Source organism: Kogia breviceps, chromosome 12 (assembly GCF_026419965.1).
Source record: "Kogia breviceps isolate mKogBre1 chromosome 12, mKogBre1 haplotype 1, whole genome shotgun sequence".
In the NCBI taxonomy this organism is placed as follows: Eukaryota; Metazoa; Chordata; class Mammalia; order Artiodactyla; family Physeteridae; genus Kogia; species Kogia breviceps.
This window is the reverse complement of record NC_081321.1, coordinates 82627022-82654974: the sequence shown is the minus strand read 5'-3', so window position 1 is coordinate 82654974 and position 27953 is coordinate 82627022. Positions and strand designations below refer to the sequence as shown.

General features: G+C 38.5%; 2 protein-coding genes across 4 annotated transcripts in view; one reads left to right on the top strand and one right to left on the bottom strand.

The window, feature by feature from the left end:
• Positions 1-379, bottom strand: part of SCYL2 (SCY1 like pseudokinase 2) — a 67882-nt gene extending 67503 nt beyond the window's left edge. For both annotated transcript variants that reach the window (XM_067009959.1, XM_059081942.2), the window contains exon 1: positions 112-379. The gene's annotated coding sequence lies outside the window, so the exon portion shown is untranslated. The remainder of the gene's footprint in view (positions 1-111) is intronic.
• A 56-nt stretch (positions 380-435) lies between these two features.
• Positions 436-27953, top strand: DEPDC4 (DEP domain containing 4). 2 transcript variants are annotated; one of them, XM_067009960.1, is made up of 9 exons: positions 436-600; positions 2727-3138; positions 3709-3854; positions 10076-10262; positions 12211-12437; positions 13048-13190; positions 13282-13407; positions 20578-20656; positions 27357-27953. In XM_067009960.1, exons 1-9 carry the CDS (start codon positions 477-479, stop codon positions 27530-27532), a joined length of 1620 nt encoding a protein of 539 aa, XP_066866061.1. In that variant the 5' UTR covers positions 436-476; the 3' UTR covers positions 27533-27953. The 2 variants fall into 2 exon arrangements, with proteins under 2 accessions (XP_066866061.1, XP_066866062.1); XM_067009961.1 differs by lacking the exon at positions 27357-27953 and adding an exon at positions 21001-21693 and having other exon boundaries at positions 439-600.

Sequence of the window (27953 nt, the reverse complement as noted above, 5' to 3'; positions counted from 1 at the left end):
AGGCCTACCCCGGGCGCGGGTCCTTCCCCATTCCTCCTCGCTGCCTGAGGAGCCCAAGCGAGAGCGCGGCCGGTTAAGGAGGTCGTCCCGTGCCCGTGGAGGATCACTCACCTCTTCCCCTTCTCCCCCGGGAGGGGCGGTGCTGGGGCTCTTTTCCCTCGCCCCCCCCCAAACGCCTCCTGGCTGCTCCTGCTCAGCCCCGGCGCCTGGCCACTGCCGCCGGCTTACTCCATAGCCTCTCACACTCGCGCGGCCTCAAAGGCTGGAACCGGAGGAAGGAAGGGGGAGGGGAGGGGAGGGACTGGGAAGGAAGAGTAAGGGAGGGGGAAGAACACCGAAAGACCAGGCGGCCCGGGCATGACGTCACTTCCTGCTTGTTCGGAAGGGGCGGGGCCAGGACGCCTTTGGCCTCCGCCTCCCGAGAACAGGGTGGGGGCGGGGTTACGGGCCGGGGTAGGATCCTGGCGGACGAGTTTATGGCGGTTCTTTTGACTCCGCGGTTCCGTAGCCTTGGCAGCCAGAGCCAGCTTCCCGGCCCAGGGCGGAGCGTGTCGAGTTTCGTGAGCCCTAGAGATGTTTTCTGCCGGAAAAGGAGGACAGGTACCCCTTTAGATCCTAACCAAATGTGCACCGAATCGGGGGAACGTCTGAGGGGAGCGGGCGCTTTGGACTTTGCGCCTCAGGCCTCTGGGGCCCGCCCCTATCCTGGACCCGCCCCTTTCCCGGCCCACCTTCTCTCTCAGTCCAGCTGAAGACGGGCACCGGGCCTTTTCAGAAGCTACTCTCCTTGGGGCGTCCTGGAAAGCGGTGCTTCTCAAACTTTAATATACACACAGATCATTTGGGAACTTTGTTAAAATGCAGTTTGGATTCAAGGGTAGGGTCTGATATTATGCGTTTCTATTAAGTTCCCAGATGATGCCACTGCTGCTGGTCAGCGGGCTACGCTTAGAACAACAAGGGGTTAAAAGTACTAGATGGCGAGTTCTTGAGCACGAGGAATATTTCTTTAACCTAGCCTACTTGTTTAATGACGCTTAGAGAGGCAGACGGAAAATACCCGTCTCCTCTGCTCATAGACTCCTAGCTTTATCCACCCCCAACCTACCCTAACCCAGTCCCTACTCGCTCCTCGCCCACCACGCCCTACTCCTGTCTATACACTGTCCACAGTTCAAGGACAGACAGACAGACAGCTTCTGTTACAGAAGGCATTTGAAGGTGATGGGCTTTTATTTCTGTCCTAAACATCAGACCATTATGTAAAGTTGGACATCCTGTTTCCAGTTATTCATAATCAGAGGAAGAAAGAGCTTAAATTCTCAGATTCTGACAACAACGAAAATCTAGAAACAACATTCTAGATGTTTCAACGTATTCCCTTATTAAAAATTTTTTAATAAAAATTTACTGGGGTAGAGGGGAATGAGCAGTGATTGCTAACTATGGGTTTCTTTTTAAAAAATTAATGTTTATTGAAATATAGTTGCTTTCCAATGTTGTGTTTGTTTCTACTGTACAGCAAAATGAATCAGCTATACATATACATACATCCCCTCTTTTTTGGATTTCCTTCCCATTTAGGTCACCACAGTGCAATAAGTAGAGTTCCCTGTGCTATACAGTATACTCTCATTAGTTATCTATTTTATACATAGTATCAAGAGTGTATATGTGTGTATGCGTTTCTTTTTGAAGTGATAAAATGGTCTGGAGTTAGATTATAGAAATAGCTGCACAGCTTTGTGAATGTACCTAAAAACCATTGAATTGTACGCTTTAAAAGGGTGAATTTTGTGGAATGTGAATTATATCTCAATTTTAAAATTTTACTGTCTACAATTAATTGAAAAAATTATATATGTACGTTATAAAAACTGGAAATATGTATACTAAAAAGTGAGTATACTTTCATTACATCTATTTCCTAAAGGTTACTTTGAGGTTTATCCTTCCAGACTTTTCTATTTACATATATTTGTATGTAGGTTGGGAATTCATTTTTATATAACTAGGATGATAGTATATAAATTGTTCTGCGCAACCTCATTGGTTTTTTGTTTTTACTACTTAATGAAATCCTTCCATGCTATAAATGTCATTCTTCATAATGGCTGCTTAATATCCTATAATAAGACTATTCCATAATTTACTTAACTATTCCCCAGGCACTGGACACTTTCATTGTTTTCAGATTTTCATTATTCCTCACAAACTTTTATGTTTCAAGAACAACAGCTGGCAGATAAATGGATTGGTTTTTTCAGCTCCTTGCAGTAGATTTCTTTCATGCAATGCTTGTCATTGTTCAAAAAGGCAAAAAGAAGAAAGGAAAAGCAGAGTCTGGTGAAGCCACATCTCTGTAATAATCAAGACTCTAATGTGTGTGTACATTCCTTTTAAATGTAGCCTGAAGTAATATTCTTCAAGACTAAGTCTAGCTAGTTATTAAGCATGTAACATTCGGATGTATAAATTCACATAGTAGTATATTTCATATCAGTAAAGCAAGTTCCTAGATTTACTCTGATTTTATTGGCAGACAAACATGTGCAAACTTAGTAAACATATTATAGTTTACACAAGATGGGAAGAAACTTAAGAAAGGCATTGTTAGCAGATATGCCATACAAAAGCATAAGGTTGCCAAAACAAAAAAACTTACATATTTTTGTGTAATCTAAATTTGTTAGAAATATATGTTTATTTTATTTTTTTTTTTTCAGGATGCTCTGGTCCTTTTCAAGCTACTCAGCTATGGGATGGTATTATTCACTCCCTTCAGACTCAAGTGGAAATAAAAAGAAGGAGGCATCATTTACGAACATACAAAGACTGTTTTACTGGTTCTGATGCTGTTGATGTAGTACTAAGTCATCTTATGCAAAATATGTGCCTGAGTAGTAATGATATCTCTCGTCTTAAAGGAGTTCGTCTTTGTCAAGTTCTAATGAACCATAAAGTATTTGAACCAGTAGGAATGAAGCTATTCAAAAATGAAAAGGAATTGGAATTTGAGGATTCAAACAATAGTCTCTACAGGTTTCTAGGAAATAAATCATCTTATGTTTTTTGCAAAAGAAAAAAGGATTCTGAGACTGGGTTAAATGATGAAATAAAAGCAAAGGAATCTTTAAGGTTAGTGTTAACCAAGATACTGTAATATATTGTTTTTAGTTGCTGGCAGAACAGTCTTCATTGAGCAAACCTTGAATATTATGCTTTCTGTTTTTTTCAGAAGTCAATAAAAGAAATATCCATGTAAAAAATAATCTTTTCTGCATTTGCTCTAAAACTGTTATGGAGGACATGATCACATAAATATTTCAGAATTTGTACCAGGAAAAACTTTATCTCCTCTGATGAATTATATGCTTCCTAATTTTTGAAACATGACTTAGCCAAAGTAGATAAAGCCAAAGTTATGGAAACGAAACTAGAGCAAAAATTTTCTACTCTGTTACAGCAGCCATAATAACCTTAGAATTAACGTATTTTTTTTTCTGTTTATTTACAATCCTAACGTCCTCTTCTGGTGATATTCTGTTATTTAATACATTTATTACTTGTATCTTTTATTGTAAGCTGCCTGACATCCTTTTTGGAAATAAGAAATGTGTAAATGAGTTTTAATAAGTAAACTAAAATGCATATTTGAAATTTTGGTCCTGTATGTAATGGAAAAATTCGCATATCATTTCTTAACAGACCAGAAGGCAAAGTGATTTCAAATCCTCTAGCACAAGAGATTGGTGAGGAAAGAATTGAGGAACTTATTGATACAATGAGTGGGACTCTGGCTTTACCTCCAAACATCACAGTTGACAAACCTGTTCTTCCACTTTCAAAAGAAGGTAATTTCAGTTTTCATTATTTTTTTCCGAACTTTGTAAGAAGAGATGACTTTTTAAAATAGAACTTACTTTTTGGAAGAGTTTTAGTTTCACAGAGAAATTGAACAGAAAGTACAGAGAGTTCCCATGTGCCCCCTGCCCCCTCGCATACCCAGCCTCCCCAACTGTCAACATCCTGCACTGGAGTGGTTATTTGTTATAATTCATGGACCTACATTGATATATCATTATCACCCAAAGTTCACAGTTTACATTAGTGTTCACTCTTGGTGGTGTATATTATGTGGGTTTTGACAAATGTATGATGACTGTATCCACCATTATAGCATCATACAGAATAGTTTCACTGCCCTGATAATGCTCTGTACTTCACCTGTTCCTCCTTCCTTCCCCGTTACCCCCCTGGCAACCACTGATCTTTTTACTGTCTCCAAGAACTGACTTTTCAGATACAATAGAAGTAGTGTGTTTGGCGTACTGACTCTCTACTCCTCTCCCCATAAGAGTTTCCTTCTACATAGTGATTGCATCAGACAAGACAGGTGAGGCAATGTAGCTCCAATAACATTTAGTTTATTTTTTTACAATGACCATGATCAGATTAACTGGAGGTGCCACAGTCCTTACTAACAGAAAAAAAACATGCAAACTCATTACCAGTCCTTGTTATTTATAATGCAAGACCATCTTCTTATGAGCATATCCTTTGCCCCTTGTATAAGCTCCTCCCAAACATCTCCCTACTCTTTGCCTTTCAGAACAAAGTAGCTAGGCTACGTATTGCTCTAATTCTCTTTACCATTTACTTCATCTACTTGTGGTTTTGTCCTTATAAGGCAACTTAACAATTGAAAGAAGAGCCCCATACCCAGGGCAATTAGGAGGGATGCATACACAATTCATTAATGGTTACACGCTTTACTGCATGTGGTCAAACCGTGATAGAAGTAAGACAAGCATGATGTGCACACTGGAGGAGCAAAGGTTATCAACAATAACTAGGATAAGTGTGATAAGGGAAATGCACGGTGCCCAAAGAAAGGGTGCAGAGTGAGAAAAGAAGAGGGATTAGAAGAAGACTCGGAGAAAGATTAATATTTAGAGGACAGGCTGAAGAAGAGGAGCCCAAAAAAGTTCAGTTTTTACCTATTACAAATGAAAAAGAAAAACTTGTCTCATCATTTTCCCGTGAGGATATAGGGTACTTCTAGAAATTTCTAACTAAAGATGGATATAATTTATCAGGAAAGATGCTCATAAAAGTAATTTTCATTTATTGGGCCAGGCAATTTGTTATGCATTTTATATTTATTTAACAATAGCCCTGTAAAGTGAGGGGTAAAACTTCCGTTTTATAGTTTGGGAAACTGAGACTCAGAAAGATAAATAAATAAATAAGACATGGTAGGGAAGGAAAGATGGCACTCTTATGTACTTTTTTTTTTTTTTTTTGTGGTACACGGGCCTCTCACTGCTGTGGCCTCTCCCATTGTGGAGCACAGGCTCTGGACACGCAGGCTCAGCGGCCATGGCTCACGGGCCCAGCCGCACCGCGGCATGTGGGATCCTCCCGGACTGGGGCACGAACCCGCATCCCCCACATCGGCAGGCGGACTCTCAACCACTGCGCTACCAGGGAAGCCCCTTATGTACTTTCTTAAACATTTTAATTTTTTCTTTGTTATACATGCACATAATGTAAAACATTCAAATAGTCCTACAGGTTTTGTTACCAAAAAATAATAATTCCCTACCCTTCTCCTCTCACCCATTTCCCCCTCTCCGGAGACAACCATTTACAATTCATATAAATTGTAATTCATGTGTGTTGTAAATGTATCTCACGTCCCTAAATGTCATGCTTATACTGCTACTTCATGCTTTTTCAGTTTTAGGGACATCTAGTAATTTTCTACAAAGGAAAACAGAGTTTTAGGCCTCTTTCCTTTCTTGCATCTATCCCCCAAACTCTTTAAATGATACATATACTTTTATATACTCTTATGAGTATCATATTTAACAAAAAGATGTTAGGTGAAAACAGGAATATCTTTAGTTTTAAGACTATTGTATTTAGCCAGAGATTTTAAACAGTAAGTCACACAACAATAACTATTAAGTTTTGCTTTTTAAAAAAAGGAGTTTTTTGTTTTTTGTTTTTATTGGCCACACTGTGCATCTTGCAGGATCTTAGTTCCCCCACCAGGGGTTGAAACCAGGCCACAGCAGTGAAAGCACCGAGTCCTAACCACTGGACCGCCAAGGAATTCCCTAAAAAAGGAGATTTTATGTTAAAACAAAAATCAGCCAAGTCTTGGAACCACTGCTTTACTTTAGACTTAATTTAGTTTAGATTGTTTATTTTATAGACAAGGAAACTGAGACTCAGAGAAGTTAGATAATTTGCCAAGTTTCCACAGTTAACTAATGGCATCAAGATTCAGACCTAGATTTCCATACTTTTACCCAGTGTTTTATCATTATTGTTGCAACAAGGTGTTGTAAATTATAAAATGGGTACAACTGAAGTTATGTTTAGTTGGTATGTTTGCTCTTTGTCGCAACTGAATGTGTCAGCCTTCAGAACAGAGAAACACAAAAAACTATTTTAGTTGTTCTCTCTAATAAAACATAGTTTTGAGAGAAGTAGTCTTTAATAAATTACGAATAGGAAATCTCTTTATGTTCAAAAGTCTTGAATCTGCTAGGGTAGGTTTTTTGTTTGTTTTTTGTTTTGTAAAAAGGCTTGCAAAAGAGAATTAACTTTAAAATTGGCTGGTTGTTCTTGTATTTAATGAGTTAAAAAAAGTTAACTTTTTTGGAATTTACGTTTTCATACCAAAACTTTTTGGAGAAAGTGCATTTGGAAGTGTCTCTAAACTCTAACAAATCAGGCATGAAAGGAGTTTTTGTTGTTGTTATTATCCACTGAAATCTGATTCTTCTGTGATCCTCAAGCACAAAAACAACCGCCTCAGATATAAAACTATCTGGTTTTATAAGATTAAATAATTAGCTGACCAACAAGAAAATTTAAGCCACTTTCTATTTGGAAAAATATGGCTGGTTAAAGGTATGCAGATGGCAACACACCTATATACATTTCAGCCAAGAAATAAAAGTATGGAGTTTCTCTTTTTTTTTGAGAAAGGTCATTTCTTAATTCCCAAAGAACTGAGAAACCAACTTCACTTGAATTGAGTTGAAAAATCTGCCAGCAGTGGTGAAGCAATGCAGTCCCATGACTGCAGGCTTTTTGCAAATTTGTATTTGTGTGACTAGTAGAGTTAAGGTGAACCACCTTTGCTGAGATTTGTTTATTTTTTACAGGTGTTTCTTACTGATAATATAATGACTAATATTTTTGAAATATATGTGTGTTGTTTTAGAAATGTGAGGGGTTCTAAAGGTGCAGAACCTCTCCCTCACCTCACCTCTGTGGGGTAGGTCTCAGGGGAATGCCAATATCAGCTGGAGCAATTCCACTATTAATCTGTTTTACCTGACTTCCAGAAGAATATGTTTGTTCAAAGGTTTCCTCAGCTGAAACAAAGTTTGATTCCTACTGAACACACTGTACTTCTCCCACCAAAACATTTACACATTTAATGAAATTGCCTGTTTACTTGTCTTTATTTCCCACTGGAGTGTGAGGTACTTAGACAGGGACAGTCCTTACCTTGTGCACTGAGGTATCCCTGTTGAATGGCCCAGTGCTTAGCTGCTCGTAGGTTACATTTAGTGGATGAATGGCTCACAGACAGCCTCCTCATTTTATAAGTATTTTCTTTTTATTTATGCGTCTATACACATACACTCATATGTCATATATGTACATATGTGCATATGCATGCGCGTGTGTGTGTGTGTGTGTGTGTGTGTGTGTGTAGGCTACGCCAAATGCTGGATGCATTGTATGCTCTTCAAATGTAGAGTCTATCCCCTTGGATCCCCTTCACTCGGCACAGTGATCATTGAGTATGAAGTGCTCCATTAAGATGATGGTGGTGACTATATGTGTTGCCACAGTATCCTTCTTGAGTCTGATTTCCTCACACAGAGCTAGCTATTCTGTTTATCAGCTCTGCACTTGGCTAGTATGTTCTAGACATGCACATTTCTCTGCTCCCTCACCTTAAGGTCTTTGCTCAAATATCATCTTCCCAATGATAATTCCCACACATCTTATTTAAAATTGCAACACTAACCCCCTAATGTAGTCTAATCTCCTTTCTTTCTTAATTTCTCTCCATAAAACTTACTATTAGCTGACACACCACATATTTCACTTTTTGTTTGTTTGTTTATTTATTGCCTGCCTCCCTCTCCCCACTAGAATATAAGCTCCATTAAGGCCAGGATTTTGCCTGTTTTGGTTACCACTATATCCCTGGAACCTAGAACAGTGCCTAATACAAAACAGGTCTCAATAAAAATTTGTTGAGTAAATGAATGTTCGTCTTGATGCTCTTGCTAAGAATAGTCTTTTTTCCACTTTTGGATGTATTCATAATATATCTATTCATACTTCTTGGTGACTTGATAAAATTTGCCTTCATCCATTTCATATACGGCTATCCTTACCTCCTTACATAGGGTGTGGCTGCTGAAGGGCCACTATTTTTATGTATGTATCTTTTTCTATCAACTGGTTCAGTGCTGTGCCCAAAGGTTGGTATCAACAAATGTGGACTGATTGATTAGAGGCTACTTATGATCTCAAGTCTTTACTAACAGATTGTTAATTTGATTTATTTGGGGCCAATAACTCAGAAGTAGTAAACTCAGATGCCTTTAGGAGCCAGGCAGATTGGAGAGCAGGTGAGTACTCACTTTCAAATGTGTAGGAAAAATTGTTGTTTTGCTTGAAATGTAGGGCCCTCTTGGCTATTTTTCCTTTTCCCACTTAAGGAAGAGATATAACTATAGGGAAATTAATTTCTACCGTAACAAAACCAACAGGACAATACCATGAAAATGGTAGCTGACACTCAACTTCACTGTTTGGGATACAGTAGGAAGTGATGGGGTTTGTGGTGAGCTGGAAATGACATGCCAATGCAAATAAGGTAGCTACTAATTTATATCAGCTAACTTTGGTCAGGCATTAATTCAAGCCCAGTGTCATGAGATTTTAAGATTTTTTTTCTTATTTATTTATTTGTTTGTATATTTTTGCTCCAGTGGGTCTTTGTTGCTGCACGCAGGCTTTCTCTAGTTGCAGCAAACGGGGGTCTACTCTTCGTTGTGGTGCGCAGGCTTCTCACTGCGGTGGCTTCTCTTGTTGCAGAGCATGGGCTCTAGGTGTGCGGGCTTCAGTAGTTGTGGCACACAGGCTCAGTAGTTGTGGTTCACAGGCTCTAGAGCACAGGCTTCAGTAGTTGTGGTGCACGGGCTTAGTTGCTCCGCAGCATGTGGGATCTTCTCGGACCAGGGCTCAAACCCGTGTCTCCTGCATTGGCAGGTGGATTCTTAACCACTGTGCCACCAGGGAAGCCCTCTTAAGATATTTTTTAAGAGAAGCTTGAAACCCAGAATTTTATATGAAACCTCCCATTTTTATACAAGTTAAAGTTAATTCTATTCAAAATACTTTATAACCAAACAAATCATGACTATGGTCCAAATTTAATACGTAGGCTACTGGCAGTAAAGCTCCATAAGAGATTTACTGTAGCTGTTGCTTTTGTAATTTTGTTTCATTTAAAGGAGAAACAAAATATTAATGATGATCTGATAATTAGGATAATGAAAAACTTTATTAACTCTTAACATGAATGACCAGAAACCCAAGTTAAAATTAACCTAATATTGTATTTTTATTTAAATGCAATTTAACTACAATAATCTCTGCTTTGAATAAAATTATAAATAGTAATCTCATTCTCTCCAATCATCAAAATAATTTATAAGCAGGACCAGTAGTTTTTTTTTATATCTGGAATTAACCTATTGATCACCTTAAAAGCTAGATAATATCAGTTTATAATTAACATAGCCAGAAAATAAAATCAGTATCGCTCATAATGCTGATGTCTATTTAAAGGTCAATCTTGAAAAGAAAAATTGTAATTTAGCAAATTTAAATTATCCTAACAAATTAATCCATTATATTATTAGCTTTTCTGTTGTATTCCTAGAAATGGAAGAATTCTATGATACTGGTTGAATATGTATATGTTATTTATTAGTATGATAGTTATATTATTTTTCTTTCTAAGCTGTGGAAGATGTTTGGAAACAACAAACATTGCTACGTATGCTTCAACTGATTCACATTCCATTCTTAGAAAATATTTTGGAGCCTCCAGTTAAAACACAAAATCTCCAATTAAGTAAAGAGGAAGATCTTGTTATCTCGAACACTTGCCTCGACAGAGAGGTTATTCCAAGCTTATGTCTACTTGAGTGAGTGACCATTTTTATTGTCAATTTATAACTAAAATGTTCTTTCACATATTTTGCCCTTGGTATTTTAAGGTGTGAGAACATATTCATATGTATGAGCAGACACCATCATTGATTTTAAAATGAATCACTGTGAATTCTCATTTGATCTAAGAGAAAGAGAGTGGTTATGACCTGTGAGAAGATTATTGGAAATCTGAGTGGTTTCATTCATATGAGTTCAGTCATGATTTGTCAATCATTCTTTCCCTGCACCAGCCCTGAGTGTTTTTTCAAAGTTCCTTTATTTCTGCTTTACAACCATAAAGTAGCAGCCATCATGGTTTCTACCAGTTTATTTATTCCTGCTTTAAGAGAATCCTCAGTCTAGTAGGGGAGACATTTCATGAAACAAAACATTACAGTCCAATGAAATAAGCCCTATCATAAATCAGTTGCTAGGAACCATAAGTATAAGACCTTGGGTACTGTTGAGATTCCAGCAAGGAGAACTGATATGATGCTTTCTCCCACATGGACCAAACAAGAAAAGAACATCAGACTCCAAACCTGAGAACCAGAAAGCTTCACATCCTACAAAGAGCTTGATGATCAGAGACCTGTGAACCCACTTAGATCATCAACCATTGCCCTGTTTGCACATGACATGTTTGCTCCTAATTCAACAGGCTGAGAAAGACCCAGCAAATGAGTCTTCCCTAGCCCCTGAGTCAGGGAGAATATAAGGACACCAGCAAAGAAACAGGATTTCTTTAGATGCCTCTGCAGGAAACAGACAGCAGCCAGTCAGGCTTTATGAGCTTCCAAGTGGAAAGTGTAGGTTATCTGCAAGAGAAATGCAATTCAACTGTCATTAATTTTTTCATCTGCAACACTGGGAGCTAGAAGATAATAAGTCACACATGTTAGGCAATATATTCCATTCAACAGGGGTTGGTGTGGATGGGGAGAAAAAAGGAAACGGAAGGGGAAAGAGAAGAGGAGGGAAGAAGGAAAGATATTTGAGGATCACCGAGAATTCATAGGATATATCACTCAGGAACCCCCTCCTAGGAAAATATTTGAGGAAAGATTTTAATCTGACTACAAAGAAATAACCAGAACCCCAAGATGGAGACAGATGAAGAGGAAAGGAAATATTGGTAGGCAATGAACTTTGGTCTGTGTGCTCTCACTATTTTCTCTCCTCCCTAATTTTGTACCCACATATGTGCATGCATACAAACACATGTACACACAACATATTCGAAGTTGATATGGTAAGAATATGTAAGAATGTACAAAATATAAGTGCTAAATAACATATCAAAAAAAGAAGGACATAGTATTAAGGGAAATTATAATAAATACTAACCTATCTCAGCAAAACCTGGGGGTGGGGAAGGTGGAGGAGAAGGGGGAATTAAAGGCCTTCCAAAATCATCACTGAAGGGAGGGAGGAGTGAAAGGATCCTAAGTTGCTTATCTTATTGAGGTCAGGAGATAAAAAAGGGGAAAACAGTGTGTGGTGGGATAAACAGTGCATCTTAATGGGGGAAATATTTGGTATGTTATTTTCAAATAGTGATAGAACCATATGCACCTAATGATCAGAGTGGGAAAGGGGAGAGGAAACACCAGTGGAATGGAACAGTACAGATGAACTCCTCTGAACAAAATTTAACAAAGTTAGAAACAAATAATGAAAAGGTGGCCCACAAATATTTTAATTCCTTTGAAAGTAAAGGTACGGAAAGGTGTGGTGGTATTTGGTGAGGAGAAAAGCTATTCCCTCTCATTTACTCCTTCAGTCATCCAGCAAAAATTATTTAAAAGATTCTCAAAACTAGTTTCTTCTTTAGATTTGGTTAATTATAAACTAGATGTTATTGTTTTATCAAACAATGTTTTAGGCAGTTACATGGAATTGTTAACCATTGATTTATTTTATTTTGTTTTTTATCTCCAGGATTGATAACTGGCTTAATGCAGCAATTGAATGCTTGGAATATTTCCCTGACCCGTTAATAGTTACTGTCAGCGAGCAGTTAGTACAAAACAGAAATGAAGAGACAAGATTGAATACACAGAAGAAGTTACTCTTTGATGTCATAGTAAAATTTTATAATCAAGAGAGAGATTGCTTATTAACTGATGAGTATTTTGATATTCATTCAGGAATTATTGAACTTTTAGGTAAGAGATGTTTAAACTTCAGTTTTTTTGCACAATCTTTTTTAATAATACAAGTTGCAGAAGATTTTATGTATTATATGAGTATTGCATTTTAATATTTTTCTTCTATGATGTCAAAGTACTTCATGGAGTGCTTTTTCAATTCATTTGGCCTGCCATGTAAATTGTACTATCAAATATAATACTGTTGTATAGCAATTAGATCTAAGGTAATTCTATCACAGGGACATTCTAAGAAAAATTTTGATATATTACTAGAGGATTAAAGAACTGAGGTATCTGGAAATATTGTATTAATTTGATGACCTTTTAGCAAAATAAAAATTGAGTGACCCATCATGTCTCTTTTTTAGCTCTGTAGGTGGCCATATAATTTCATGTTAAAAACGAATTACTGTTTGACAGTGCTGGATATAATTATGCAGGTGTTTGGCATATTATGTAGATAATTTCCTGTGTGTTTGAAATATTTCCTAATAAAAACTTGCAAGTGGAAAAAAGAATCTGCAAACCAAATACAGTATCAGAGCATTTTAATTGACTGCTACGTACTATAATTTCTGGGCTTTTTTTGTCCCTTGCTTTGTCTTCTTTGTAACCCATGTGACAGAAAATGAGAAAAGAACAGAAGCACTTGAAGCAACACAACTATATCTAAGATTGTTGTTGCCCAATGTTAGAGAAGAATTACGACGGCTACTCACTTTTATGGCGATTGCATCAGAACCCAATGCCTACAAATTACAAAAACAGGTGAAAAAAATTGCAATAACAGTTTTACAATCTTCTGCTATTTTTTTTGAATAAAAATGATTCAAGTTAATGTTACTCTTTTTGTTTACAGTTTGATAACAAAACGGTGGTCCTGAGAACTCTTGCCAAAGCAGTTTTGCAATCCAAATCATTATTAAGAGTACGGGCAGAACAACTAGTCTTGTTTCTACTGGAGTTCCACTCTGAGCTCTTCAAGGTATCTGGCATTTTGCCTGGGCACATTTATTACTAACCTACTTGTGTCAGACAAGAGGCAAATCATTCACTTAATAAATAATTTACCGAGTACCTATAATGTGCAAAGTTTGAAGGAATGCTCTTTCCCCACACCCACCAAAGAGAAGAAAGCAGAATTAAAACAGTGTTGATATTTGCAAGTATATTGATTAATTTCTTCATCTTATTTCTCTGTGCCAGACACTGTTTTAGGTGCTTGGAATACATGAGGAAACAAAACACAAGAATGCAGGCCCTTGAGGAGCTTATATCCAAGTGAGGGACAGAGACAGTAAAAAAAAAAAAAAAAAAATACAATAAATCATTGTCCTATAGTTTGCTAGAAGGCAATAAACGCAATAGAAAAACAGTTTAAGGGGATTTGGGGGTGCCAGGATGGGGGTTACTAGGAGCTTACAGTATTAAACAGCATGGCCAAGGTTGGGCGCACTGAGAAAATGAGATTTGAGCAGAGACTGGAATGGGAAGGAGTAAACCAAATGGCCATGAGGGTGGGAGTAAGTGGTTTGGGGCAGAGAAAATGGTTCCTAGAGCAGAGGCCTTGAAGGTGATGCATGCTTCAGTGCTGAGGAACAGCAAGGAAGTGGTGAGCAGGTGGGACAGTATTGTAAGGTGAGGTGAGAGATATGGGGGCCCATGTAGGCCATTGGAGAGACTTTGCTTCTCCTTGGAATAAAATGGGGAATCATGAAAGATTTTGATCACAATGGTGGCCTCATTTGACTGATATTTTTGAAAATAACTCTGGATTTTGTGTTGAAAACAGATTATAGAGGGGCAAAGGTAGAAGCAGGAGAACCTTTTTTTTTTTAGTTTTTTTCTTTTTTAAAAAAAAATTATTTATTTATGGCTGTGTTGGGTCTTCGTTTCTGTGCGAGGGCTTTCTCTAGTTGTGCCAAGTGGGGGCCACTCTTCATCACGGTGCACGGGCCTCTCACTATCGTGGCCTCTCTTGTTGTGGAGCACAGGCTCCAGACGTGAAGGCTCAGTAGTTGTGGCTCACGGGCTGAGTTGCTCTGTGGCATGCGGGATCTTCCCAGACCAGGGCTCGAACCCGTGTCCGCTGCATTGGCAGGCAGATTCTCAACCACTGTGCCACCAGGGAAGCCCAGGAGAACCTTTTAGTAGGGTGTTGTAATAATCTGAGCAAGAGATATGGTGACTTGAAACAGAGGAGTAGCAAATAAGTTAGTAAGACATTGTCAGATTGTTGATATATTTTGAAATGTCTTAGAAAAATTATTTTTTAGCCTCACTAGTATATTTTAATACCACACAGTGTTACTTTTACTGGCATTATTTCTCCAAAGCCTCTATAAAGAATTGTTCCCTTCTTAATATTTTGTGTAAAAAATTTATCTCATGTCATTAGAAACATATTGGTTTGAATTTTATAGCAGTTCTGTCAATATTAACTGAAGTTACTTTTCCATCATTTTAGAGAAAAAGTTGGTACTAAGTGTATACAGTAGAAGCAGTCCGCCATTTATGAATTTTGAATGAAATGTATTCTAAAAGCTCATTTAAAAGTCAGTTGTTAAGACCCATATATATGCTGTCTACAAGAGACCCACTTCAGAACTAGGGACACATACAGACTGAAAGTGAGGGAATGGAAAAAGATACTCCATGCAAATGGAAGTCAAAAGAAAGCTGGAGTAGCAATTCTCATATCACACAAAATAGACTTTAAAATAAAGACTATTACAAGAGACAAAGAAGGACACTACATAATGATCAAGGGGTCAATCCAAGAAGAAGATATAACAATTGTAAATATTTATGCACCCAACATAGGAGCACCTCAATCCATAAGGCAAATACTAACAGCCATAAAAGGGGAAATCGACAGTAACACAACCATAGTAGAGGACGTTAACACCCTATGTTCACCAATGGACATATCATCCAAAATGAAAATAAATAAGGAAACACAGCTTTAAATGATACATTAAACAAAATGGACTTAATTGATATTTATAGGACATTCCATCCAAAAACAACAGAATACACTTTCTTCTCAAGTGCTCATGGAACATTCTCCAGGATAGATCATATCTTGGGTCACAAATCAAGCCTTGGTAAATTTAAGAAAATTGAAATCGTATCAAGTATTTTTCCAACCACAACACAATGAGACTAGATATCAATTACAGGAAAAAATTTGTAAAAAATACAAACACACGGAGGATAAACAATACACTACTAAATAACCAATATATCACTGAAGAAATCAAAGAGGAAATCAAAAAATACCTAGAAACAAAGGACAATGAAAACACGGTGACCCAAAAACTCTGGAATGCAGCCATTCTAAGAGGGAAATTTATAGCAATACAATCCTACCTCAAGAAACAAGAAAAATCTCAAATAAACAACCTAAACTTACACTGAAAGCAATTAGAGAAAGAACAAAAAAAACCCAAAGTCAGCAGAAGGAAAGAAATCATAAAGATCAGAAATAAATGAAAAAGAAATGAAGGAAACAATAGCAAAGATCAGTAAAATTAAAGCTAGTTCTTTGAGAAGATAAACAAAATTGATAAACCATTCCCCAGACTCATCAAGAAAAAAAGGGAGAAGACTCAAATCAACAGAATTAGAATGAAAAAGGAGAAGTAAACACTGACACTGCAGAAATACAAAGGATCATGAGAGATTACTACAAGGAACTCTATGCCAATAAAATGGACAACCTGGAAGAAATGGACAAATTCCTAGGAAAGCACAACCGTCCAAGAGTGAACCAGGAAAAAGTAGAAAATATAAACAGACCAATCACAAGCACTGAAATTGAGACTGTGTTTAAAAATCTTCCAACAAACGAAAGTCCAGGATCAGATGGCATCACAGGCAAATTCTATCAAACATTTAGAGAAGAGCTAACACCCATCCTTCTCCAACTGCCAAAAAATTGCAGAGGAAGGAACACTCCCAAACTCATTCTATGAGGCCACCATCACCCTGATACCAAAACCAGACAAAGATGTCACAAAAAAAGAAAACTACAGGCCAATATCACTGATGAACATAGATGCAAAAATCCTCAACAAAATACTAGCAAACAGAAGCCAATGGCACATAAAAAGGATCATACACCATGATCAAGTGGGGTTTATCACAGAAATGCAAGGATTCTTCAATATATGCAAATCAGTCAATGTGATACACCATATTAACAAACTGGAGGAGAAAAACCACATGATCATCTCAATAGATGCAGAAAAAGCTTTCGACAAAATTCAACACCCATTTATGATAAAAACCCTCCAGAAAGTGGGCATAGAGGGAACTTACCTCAACATAATAAAGCCCATATATGACAAACCCACAGTCAACATCATTCTCCATGGTGAAAAACAAACCATTTCCACTAAGATCAGGAACAAGACAAGGTTGCCCACTCTCACCACTCTTATTCAACATAGTTTTGGAAGTTTTAGCCACAGCAAACAGAGAAGAAAAAGAAATAAAAGGAATCCAAATCGGAAAAGAAGATGTAAAGCTGTCACTGTTTGCAGATGACATGATACTATACATAAAGAATCCCAAAGATGCTACCAGAAAACTACTAGAGCTAATCAATGAATTTGGTAAAGTAGCAAGATACAAAATTAATGCACAGAAATCTCTTGCATTCCTATACACTAATGATGAAAAATCTGAAAGAGAAATTAAGGAAACACTCCCATTTACCATTGCAACAAAAAAGAATAAAATACCTGGGAATAAACCTACCTAAGGAGACAAAAGACCTATATGCAGAGAAGTGTAAGACACTGTTGAAAGAAATTAAGGATGATGCCAACAGATGGAGAGATATACCATGTTCTTGGATTGGAAAAATCAATGTTGTGAAAATGACTCTACTACCCAAAGCAATCTACAGATTCATTGCAATCCCTGTCTAACTACCAATGGCATTTTTCACAGAACTAGAATAAAAAATTTCACAATTTGTATGGAAACACAAAAGACCCCCAATAGCCAAAGCAATCTTGAGAAAGAAAAACAGATCTGGAGGAATCAGGCTCCCAGACTTCAGACTATACTAAAAAGCTAAGTAATCAAGACAATATGATACTGGCACAAAAACAAATACAGATCCATGGAACAGGATAGAAAGCCCAGAGATAAAATGACACACCTATGGTCAACTAATCTATGACAAAGGAGGCAAGATTATACAATGGAGAAAAGACAGTCTCTTCAATAAATGGTGCTGGGAAAACTGGACAGCTACATGTAAAAGAATGAAGTTACAACACTCCCTAACACCATACACAAAAATAAACTCAAAATGGATTAAAGACCTAAGTGTAAGACCGGACACTATAAAACTCCTAGAGAAAAACATAGGCAGAACCCTCTATGACATAAGTCACAGCAAGATCCTTTTTGACCCACCTCTTAGAGAAATGGAAATAAAAACAAAAATAAATAAATGGGACCCAATGAAACTTAAAAGCTTTTGCATAGCAAAGGAAACCATAAACAAGACGAAAAGACAACCCTCAGAATGGGAGAAAATATTTGCCAACGAAGCAACTGACAAAGGATTAATCTTCAAAATATACAAGCAGCTTATGCAGCTCAATATCAAAAAACAAACAACCCAATCCAAAAATGGGCAGAAGACCTAAATAGACATTTCTCCAAAGAAGATATACAGATTGCCAACAAACACATGAAAGGATGCTCAACATCACTAATCATTACAGAAATGCAAATCAAAACTACAGTGAGGTATCACCTCACACCAGTCAGAATGGCCATCATCAAAAAATCTACAAACACTAAATGCCGGAGAGGGTGTGGAGAAAAGGGAACACTCTTGCACTGTTGGTGGGAATGTAAATTGATACAGCCACTATGGAGAACAGTTTGGAGGTTCCTTAAAAAACTAAGACTAGAACTACCACAGGATGCAGCAATCCCACTACTGGGCATATACCCTAAGAAAACCATAATTCAAAAAGAGTCATGTACCACAATATTCATTGCAGCTCTATTTACAATAGCCAGGACATGGAAGCAACCTAAGTGTCCATCAACAGATGAATGGATAAAGAAGATGTGGTATATATATACAATGGAATATTACTCAGCCATAAAAAGAAATGAAATTGAGTTATTTGTAGTGAGGTGGATGGACCTAGAGTCTGTCATACAGAGTGAAGTAAGTCAGAAAGAGAAAAACTAACACCGTATGCTAAAACATATACATGGAATCTTAAAAAAAAAAAACGGTTCTGAAGAACCTAGGGGCAGGACAGGAATTAATACACAGACATAGAGAATGGACTTGAGGATACAGAGAGTGGGAAGGGTAAGCTGGGATGAAGTGAGAGAGTGGCATGGACATATACACACTACCAAATGTAAAACAAGCTAGTGGGAAGCAGCCGCATAGCACAGGGAGATCAGCTCGGTGCTTTGTGACCACCTAGAGGGGTGGGATAGGGAGGGTAGGAGGGAGGGAGACACAAGAGGGAGGAGATATGGGGATATATGTATGTGTATAGCTGATTCACTTTGTTATACAGCAGACACTAACACACCATTGTAAAGCAGTTATACTCCAATAAAGATGTTAAAAAAAAGTTGTTAGTTATTCTGCACCTAGTTTTTCATCATAAAATATAATAAATGGAGATTAGGGCCCAGGTTACATAAATGTTTAATTCTACAGTCACTAAACCAAAATTCATGTTTATAGCTTACTTGTGAAATGGGTCCCAGATTCCAACCAGGAATTTAGAATGAACTTTTTCTCTCCCCTCCTCTTCCTTACCACTTAGCCTCTCCACTTTCTTCTTTCTCACCCTGCCTCCTCCTCTAGGTAAATGAATTCTCCTCTTTCCTACATATGGTTGAGAAGTTAGAAAGGATTTTTTCATTTTTTACCTCCTCCTCATATCAGAACTAGCAGTGTCATAAAGAAACATACTGGTTCAAATATTGTGGCAGGAAAGGAACTTGATGTGGGCTGGAGGAAGTGGGGGTATGGGATTCAGGAAGCAAGGAGAAGGGGTTCCAATGACTGGTTTCTGGAGATTAGGGAATGAAGTATTTCAGGGAGATTGAGATATGGGTAGGTATTTATAATAGGGGATCTTGAGCATACCAAGCTTTTTCCTGTTACAGGGCTTTACCTGTGTTGTCTACTGTATGTCTGGAACATTTTCTCCCAAGTCTTTTTATGGCTCACTCCTTCACATCATTTCAGGCCTCTGCTCAAAATGATACCCTCTCAGTAAGACAGAAGCCTTCCCTTACTGAGATAGCTACCCATCTTCATTCTAGCTTCTTATCCTGCTTTATGCTCTCTTAATGGCACTTATCATTACCTGAAACTATATTATGTATTTGCTGATTTTTTGAAATTGTCTTTCTCTCACATGAGAGTGTAAATTCTGTGAGTTCAGACTAGATCTGCTTATTCATCACCTAGAACTGTCCTGGAACATAGAAATCATTCACTAACTTTTTGTTGAGTGACAGAATGAATTAATGGGGATGGCTTCATGTTTGTAAATTTTCAGGAAAATAGAAGCTAATGGAAAGGTACCCTGGGGCTCAAGATGAAGGAGCTATGTGAATATGAGGTTCAACATTGGTAGGTCTAGGGGGTGCCCTCTGTAACAATATTAGCTGAGGAATTATTTCCCCCAGAAATATGTTATAATCTGGGATTTCCTTTGTATAACCAAAACTGGAAAAGGAGTATTTATCCATTTTAAGTATTATTATGTATTTTAGAGCTACTATTTACATATGGATCATGTAAGTACAATGTAAGATTATTTAGACCAGTGCTGTTATGGAAGTACAAATAATTTTTATTATTATAAGAGAACATTGCACTAATGATTGGTTAGTCTAGTTTCAGATATACTACATATGTGGGAGTAGAATATAGAATTTTAAGAATTCTAAAAAAGAATTTCAAGTATTTATACTCTTTATAATTCAGAGGCCTTCTGCTACCCGCCCCCTCTCCCCATCTGCAATCCTCTTCCCCTATGCATTGGTCAAAAATATTGAGGTTTTTTTTTTTTTTCTATATTGGATTAATGGCTAGAAAAAAATTCATATTAAACATTTGAAAATATCTGTTTTTTTGTAGACACCGGTTACTTTATTGGATCTGGTTAGTAAGAAACTTAAGAAGCTTCTACATGGAGAAGATCCAGATGCTATATCAGGTATTGATTCAGTCTTATTCTTTCTTTATCATTAAGTGACTGTTATAGCCACATAAGTTGGAAAGGAGCCAAGGGTGAGTATGTAATAAATATATAATGCTATAAAAGGTGGTTACATTAAGGTTATTTTTTAATATCTCCAGAGCAAGTTCTTCTCTAGTTGTTTTTGGAAGCTATTTGTTTGATTACCTTTCTTCTAAAAAGGTAAACACTATATCTTATTGCTGCTCCAAGGTCTCACCTTCCCCTCCATTTATTACCCACCTGCCTGCTTCCTTGCTCCTGTGCACACTGTTTTTCTTTCTCCTGTTTTTCATTCTGTCTCTTTCCCTCCTCTTTTCTAGGAAATGACAAAGTTTTTATAGAGGAGGAGCTTAAACCCTTCCCCCTACCCAGTTGAAAAGGCTCCATGATTCTTTTTACTCCATGTCTTTTGGCAATTGATCTGATTCCTTAATTTTTAATTTCTTTAAACCATAAAATATTTAAAACTCAAATTTCCTAAGATTGTCATGTGAGAGACAAAATAAAGTAATAGGTATAACTTTGGGTGCTAGGGCCAAATTGCCTGGGCAAATTATTTAACCTCTTTGTACCCCACCTTCCTCATCTCCAAAATGAGAATAATGGTATCTACCTCGTAGTTGTTAAATATTTAGTATTTATATTAATAATATAACATTGGGGGCTTCCCTGGTGGCACAATGGTTAAGGATCCACCTGCCAATGCAAGGGACATGGGTTTGAGCCCTGGCCCAGGAAGATCCCATATGCCATGGAGCAACTAAGCCCATGCGCCACAACTACTGAGCCTGCACTCTAGAGCCCGCGAGCCGCGACTACTGAAGCCATGCACCTAGAGCCCGTGCTCCGCAACAAGAGAAGCCACCGCAATGAGAAGCCCGCTCACCTAGAGCCCATGCTCTGCAACAAGATAAGCCACTGCAATGAGAAGCCCATGCACCACAACGAAGAGTAGTCCCCGCTTGCAGCAAGTAGAGAAAGCCCGCACGCAGCAACAAAGATCCAACTCAGCCAAAAATAAATAAATAAATTTATATATAAAAAACTCAAAATGAGAGAAGAATACAGTGAATTTCATAATTAAAAAAATAATGGGCTTCCCTGGTGGCACAGTGGTTGAGAGTACGCCTGCTGATGCAGGGGACACGGGTTCATGCCCTGGTCTGGGAAGATCCCGCATGCTGCGGAGCGGCTAGTCCCGTGAGCCATGGCCACTGAGCCTGCACGTCCGGAGCCTGTGCTCCGCAGCGGGAGAGGCCACAACAGTGAGAGGCCCACGTACCGCAAAAAACAAATAAATAATAATAATATAACATAGTTATAAATCATAGATACTATATTTAAATTGTATTATTATTATTTAAATATTAAGTACTATTGATGTTTAATATTGACACTAATATTAAACCCTACTCTGTGTCAGACTGCTGAGCACTAACATGCATTTATGAAATTATTCTACACAATAACCTATTATGTAGGCATTATTATTATCCCATTCTATAGGTAAGAACTGAAACTTAGATTAAGTAACTTGACCAACTAGAAATGTAGGTAACATTTCTTCCTTAAAAAAAAAAAGTTTTCTAAGGCATTACTAATTTCTAGAAAAGTATTCATAGAGTAGGGCATACATTTATTTGCCAGGATTATTTGGAATTTCTCAGTTAATAGATGCCATTTCCTCCCACTCCCTTCTTTGAACATAGGGCATATGGCCACAGGTCTGTTGCCACATGCATCCTGTCTGTTTGATGCTGTTAAACAGAGATACTAATGAAGTATTCTGAATCTAACATCTGGAATCTTTTTAGATTAATTAGATCTCATCTGACTAATTTCAAGATAAACTTCATTTGGCTGCCATACTATATTAGCTTTTCACATTCAGTTTTTCATTAGTTTTGGCTTTGAGGAAAATGGAGGAATTGTAGGCATTTTAACATTTATTTCCATCCAACATTTATTCAACAATATGCTTTAAAGGGAGATAATGAATATAAGTGCTTTGCATTGTGCTGTGTGCTATAAGCACTTGGGAAGTGAAGAGTTATCTGATAATATTTTTCCCTAAATAGCTTAACTCTCGTCTCTTCTTGAAGTTTATCCCTTATTCAATAAAATTGTCAGATTATCAGTATACAACTTAATTGAATTTTTTAATTGCCTCTGTGTTTTGTGTTGTATGCTCTTTTCAGCATGCTTGAATTGATTACTTGAAATTCATGTGTTGATTTAAAATATTCCTGATATCAAATATTCATCCATCCATCCATTCAATTATTCACTAAACATTTTGAAGATCTACTCTGTGCCAGACTTTGTATAAGCACCACAAAATACAAGATGTATAAGATAATGCCCCTGCTTGCAATAAGTTTATGTTCCATGTTAAAAGCAACTGGCACTTAGTAGTTACAGATATCAATAGATAGTTGTTGAATAAATTAATTCAGTGAAAGAACTGATGTATGAGAGAGACAACCATTTATAAATCAATCATAATAAAATATAAGAGGGATATGTTCAAGCCAGAGGAGGTTATAGAAGACTAGAGGAGGGCTTCCCTGGTGGCGCAGTGGTGGAGAATCTGCCTGCCAATGCAGGGGACACGGGTTCGTGCCCTGGTCCGGGAAGATCTCACATGCCGCAGAGCAACTAAGCCCGTGCACCACAACTACTGAGCCTGCGCTCTAGAGTCCGTGAGCCACAACTACTGAGCTCACACGCCTAGAGCCTGTGCTCCCCAACAGGAGAAGCCACCGAAATGAGAAGCCCGCCTACCGCAACAAAGAGTAGTCCCCGCTCACCGCAACTAGAGAAAGCCCGCGCACAGCAACGAAAGACCCAACACAGCCAAAAATAAATAAATAAAATAAATTTTAAAAAAAAAGACTAGAGGAGGAGGATTACCTGACCTAGTTTGAGGGCATCAGGCTAGACTTGTGGAGGAGATGATACCGAGTAGGAGTCTTAAAGAATTAGATGCAAGCTAAACCAGAGGAGTGGAGAAAGGGAAGATATTCTGGACAGGAGGAACATTGTGAGCAAAAATAGGTACGGGCTAGAAATTACAGCTGAGCGGTGGCAGGAATTTAAACTAGAGAAATAGATGTCAGATCTCTTTTTGCGGTAGGCAGGCCTCTCACTGTTGTGGCCTCTCCCGTTGCGGAGCACAGGCTCCGGCTCAGCGGCCATGCGGCACGTGGGATGTTCCCGGACCGGGGCACGAACCCATGTCCCCTTCAGCTGCAGGCGGATTCTCAAGCACTGCGCCACCAGGGAAGCCCACAGCCGTCAGATCTTGAAGGGCCTCATTTAGCAGCCAAGGAATTCACTAGGCAGCTGGGGAGGCATTTTTTTATTTTTTATAAAGTGATATGGCTAGATTTATATTTTAGATAGTGCTTAGCAGCAGTTTGGAGAATGGGTTGGCCAGGGGGACTGGAAGCAGAGTTCTTAGTTAGGAGACTACTACAATGGTCCATGTGAGAAATCATGTAGGCCTGTACTGTAGCAGAGGCAAGAGGGATGGAGAGGAGGGGACAGGTTTGAGAAATATTTAGGAGGTAAAATTGGCAACACTTGATTGCATCTGGGGGTCGGAGAGAAAGGGGACTCAAAGATAATTCTCAAGTTTCCAGGTGAGGTGACTGCCACCAATTCAGATAGAAAAACAGAGGAAAGGAACATGTGTAGGGAAATGACTGAATCTGTTTTGACCTTTTGATTTAAGATATGTGTGGGACATTCTGGTTGATATTTTCAGCAGAGCAGCTGGATATGCAATTTTGAAGTTCAGGGGAAAGATATGAATTAAAACTAAATATCTGGGAGCATGTGGAAATTGAGGTCATTTAGAGTATGTTGAGCAATGTAAGAGGTCCAGGATAAAATATTAAAGAACACTAATCACCAAGGGGTGAGTAAAGAGGAACCTATGACTGAGATAGAGAAGGAATGTTAGAAGGGGAATGAGGTGAAGTCGTCCTCGTAAAGCCAAGGAAATGTAACATTTTAAAGAGGAGGATTGCATGTGGTAGCAGCTCAGGACTGCTCCGGACTCTCTGGAGCCAATTAGTGAGAGCTGATTTGGTAGCTTGAGAGGCAAAAGCCAGGTTGCAAGTGGGATGAAAAGAATGAATGGGTGAGAGATTAAGAGTGGATCTATGATAAGAAGGGAAGAGAGAAGCTGGGAATAACTGGAACGATGATAAATCAAGCCAGAGATTTGAGCATAATGACCCGCTGAGAGGTCACAAGAGATTACTGATGGAGCCAGGCCCTGGAGGAGGCAGGAGGAAAAGTCTTCAAGGGCACAGGACCAAGGGTTTGCCTCGAACGGGGGAGGGATATGAAGAGTAAAGTTGATAGTGTGTATGGATATAAATAAATGTGTAGGTCCAAGGTAGAAAGTTGAAGGAGATCATTAAATAATGAATCCATTTACCTTGACAAAGTAGGAGGAAGAGACCCTATTGTCTGAGGAGTTGTAGGGGGACCATTGAATGGATGACATGAGAAAAAGGGAATAGTTTGAAATAGGGAATGGGAAAAGCAGTTGAGAAAAGACAAATGGACTGATAAGTAATTCTGAGGATCCTGATGAAGTAGATTATAAATTTTAGTGATGCCAATTTAGATAGTAATTTTCACAGCAGCACTTATTTACTTGAATGTTCAAGTGTAAAAGGTGGATTCAAGCACTGATTAAGGGCTGAAATTTTGCTTTGTCAGGTGTTGCAGAAAGATTGGATTGCAAGAAAATTGAGGACACAAATTAGCAAGTGGTTCAGATGATCAGATATGTGTCTGACTCAGGATGGGAAAAAAGAGATGATGAACAAAAAAAAATAGCACATCGCTCTGAGATTGACGAGAGTTGTGACAGAGCTAAAGGCAGTATGGCATAGTATAGGGACCCCAAACCCTGGGAGTGGGACAATCCCAGGTTCAGATCCTAGCTCAGCCACGTGGTCCAAGCTTCTGTTTCTTTATCGATAAGGCAGGGTTGATAATAATAATACCTGCACACTTACACCTTAGAACATTGAAGATATAATGAGAAAAAGTACAAAAAGTTTGATACATGGTAAGCACTCATTGTAGGCTTTTTAAAAAATATATAAATTTATTTATTTACTTTTGGCTGTGTTGGGTCTTCATTGCTGTGCGCGGTCTTTTTCTAGTTGTGGTGAGCAGGGGCTACTCTTCATTGCGGTGCGCGGGCTTCTCATTGCGGTGGCTCCTCTTGTTGTGGAGCATGGGCTCTAGGCATGTGGGCTTCAGTAGTTGTAGCACGCAGGCTTCAGTAGTTGTGGCTCGCAGGCCCTAGAGCGCAGGCTCAGTAGTTGTGGCACACGGGCTTAGTTGCTCCGCGGCATGTGGGATCTTCCCGGACCAGGGCTCGAACCCGTGTCCCCTGCATTGGCAGGTGGATTCTTAACCACTGTGCCACCAGGGAAGTCCTGTAAGTTATTATTGTATTATTATTTGAAGGACAGTAGATTCTGAATAGAGAGTTAGGTGTAGGATTTTAAGTTTTCAGAAGCAGTGTAATTCCAAGTGTCACCATAGCTGTGTTGAAGTGAAGCTGTGTTTATAGTGAAAATAGGCAAACCCCCTAATATTAATGGGCTTTAGGATTTCAAAGGTTACCCTGATTGAGAGTTGTTTTGGTGTGTCTTGAGGCTAAGGCGTCCCCATCTATAGATCAGCGTAGGGAGAGGCTTGGTTGATTGGTTGACAGTACATGCTAAGACAGCTCACAGAGCAGTGAAAAAACACTGCTCATGTTCATGAAATTCTTTGTCCAAGTTTTGCACATGCTTCTGATAGGGTTCAGGACACACTACCCCAAAATATGTCACTTGACATATTGAATATTTTAAGCTGAAAGAGCTTGAGAAAATGCAGAAGCAGGAGGGTCGCTCTGACCTACTTCCCCCTTGTCCTTCCTCCCTGAAACTGGCCATAAAACCCTCATATGAGAGATGCCCTCCTTATACCCAGAGGAAAGGAGTATCCTTAGCTCCGAAGACAAATGGAGGCCAAGAAGAATCTGAACAAACAGGCCTTGCTAAGTTTTCCCCAGTTTATTACGATTACATCATTTTCCTTAACCTGTCACGTTCCTCCAGGACTGTGCACTTTTCAGCAAACTGGCATAAAAGTACATAGGTCTGTTTCTTTGAGTCTTCATTTCCTTATGAAGGCTCTTATGTCACATAAAACTTACACTAAATACATTTGTATGCTTTTCTCCTGTTAATCTATCTTTGTCAGTTTACTTCTCAGACCCAGCCAAGGACCATAAGAAGGTCAAGGAAAACTTTTTTCTCCCCTTCACCTCCAATTTGTTTGCCATTTCACTTAAATTCCTGTGTATTCCACTTGAAACTAGGATAGTAGTTCCTTGGTTCTCCTACTTCATGGATTTATTTTGGAAATCAAATAAAATAATGTTTGCAGAATACGACAGTGTATATTTTGCTAAAGAATAGAGCATGTTACTCTGAGGCAAAGGGAATATGAGTATAAGTAATGTTATCTACCCTATTTTGGGGAGAAAAAGTCCAGGATAAGGCCAGTTTGGATAAGTACATTTTCATGTTTTTCTTTTTTTAACTTGTTTTTCCAGTTGTACTTTTTTTTTTTTTTTTTTTTTTTTTTTTAGGTTTCACATTTTGTCAACGCTTGACATACAAGGAGTTTGAAAAACAAAAGGAAAGGACAAGCCAATATCTTCACCAGTTGGCTCTTGAGATTAATAGTAACCCCAGCATATCTTTGCAACGAAAAAAGAAATTAATTAAGGAATTGCAAAAACACCATCCAGAAGCTTTGCATTAACATTTCTGGGAGAAGAAATTATAATTTGTCAATATAAAGAACTCCTATGGTGGTTTTCTCAAACTGCCATACTTAACACTTCAGAGATAGGATAGCCTCTAAGCATTGTAAGTGTAATCATGCTTAAAATATGTGGGGACTTCCCTGGTGGCGCAGTGGTTAAGAATCTGCCTGCCAATGCAGGGGACATGGGTTCAAGCCCTTGTCTGGGAAGATCCCACATCCCGTGGAGCAACTAAGCCCATGTGCCACAACTACTGAGCTCACATGCCACAACTATTGAACCCCGCACTCCTAGAGCCAATGCTGTGCAACAAGAGAAACCACTGCAATGAGAAGCCCACACACTGCAATGAAGAGTAGCCCCCACTCGCCGCAACTAGAGAAAGCCTGCGCACAACAACGAAGACCCAACACAGCC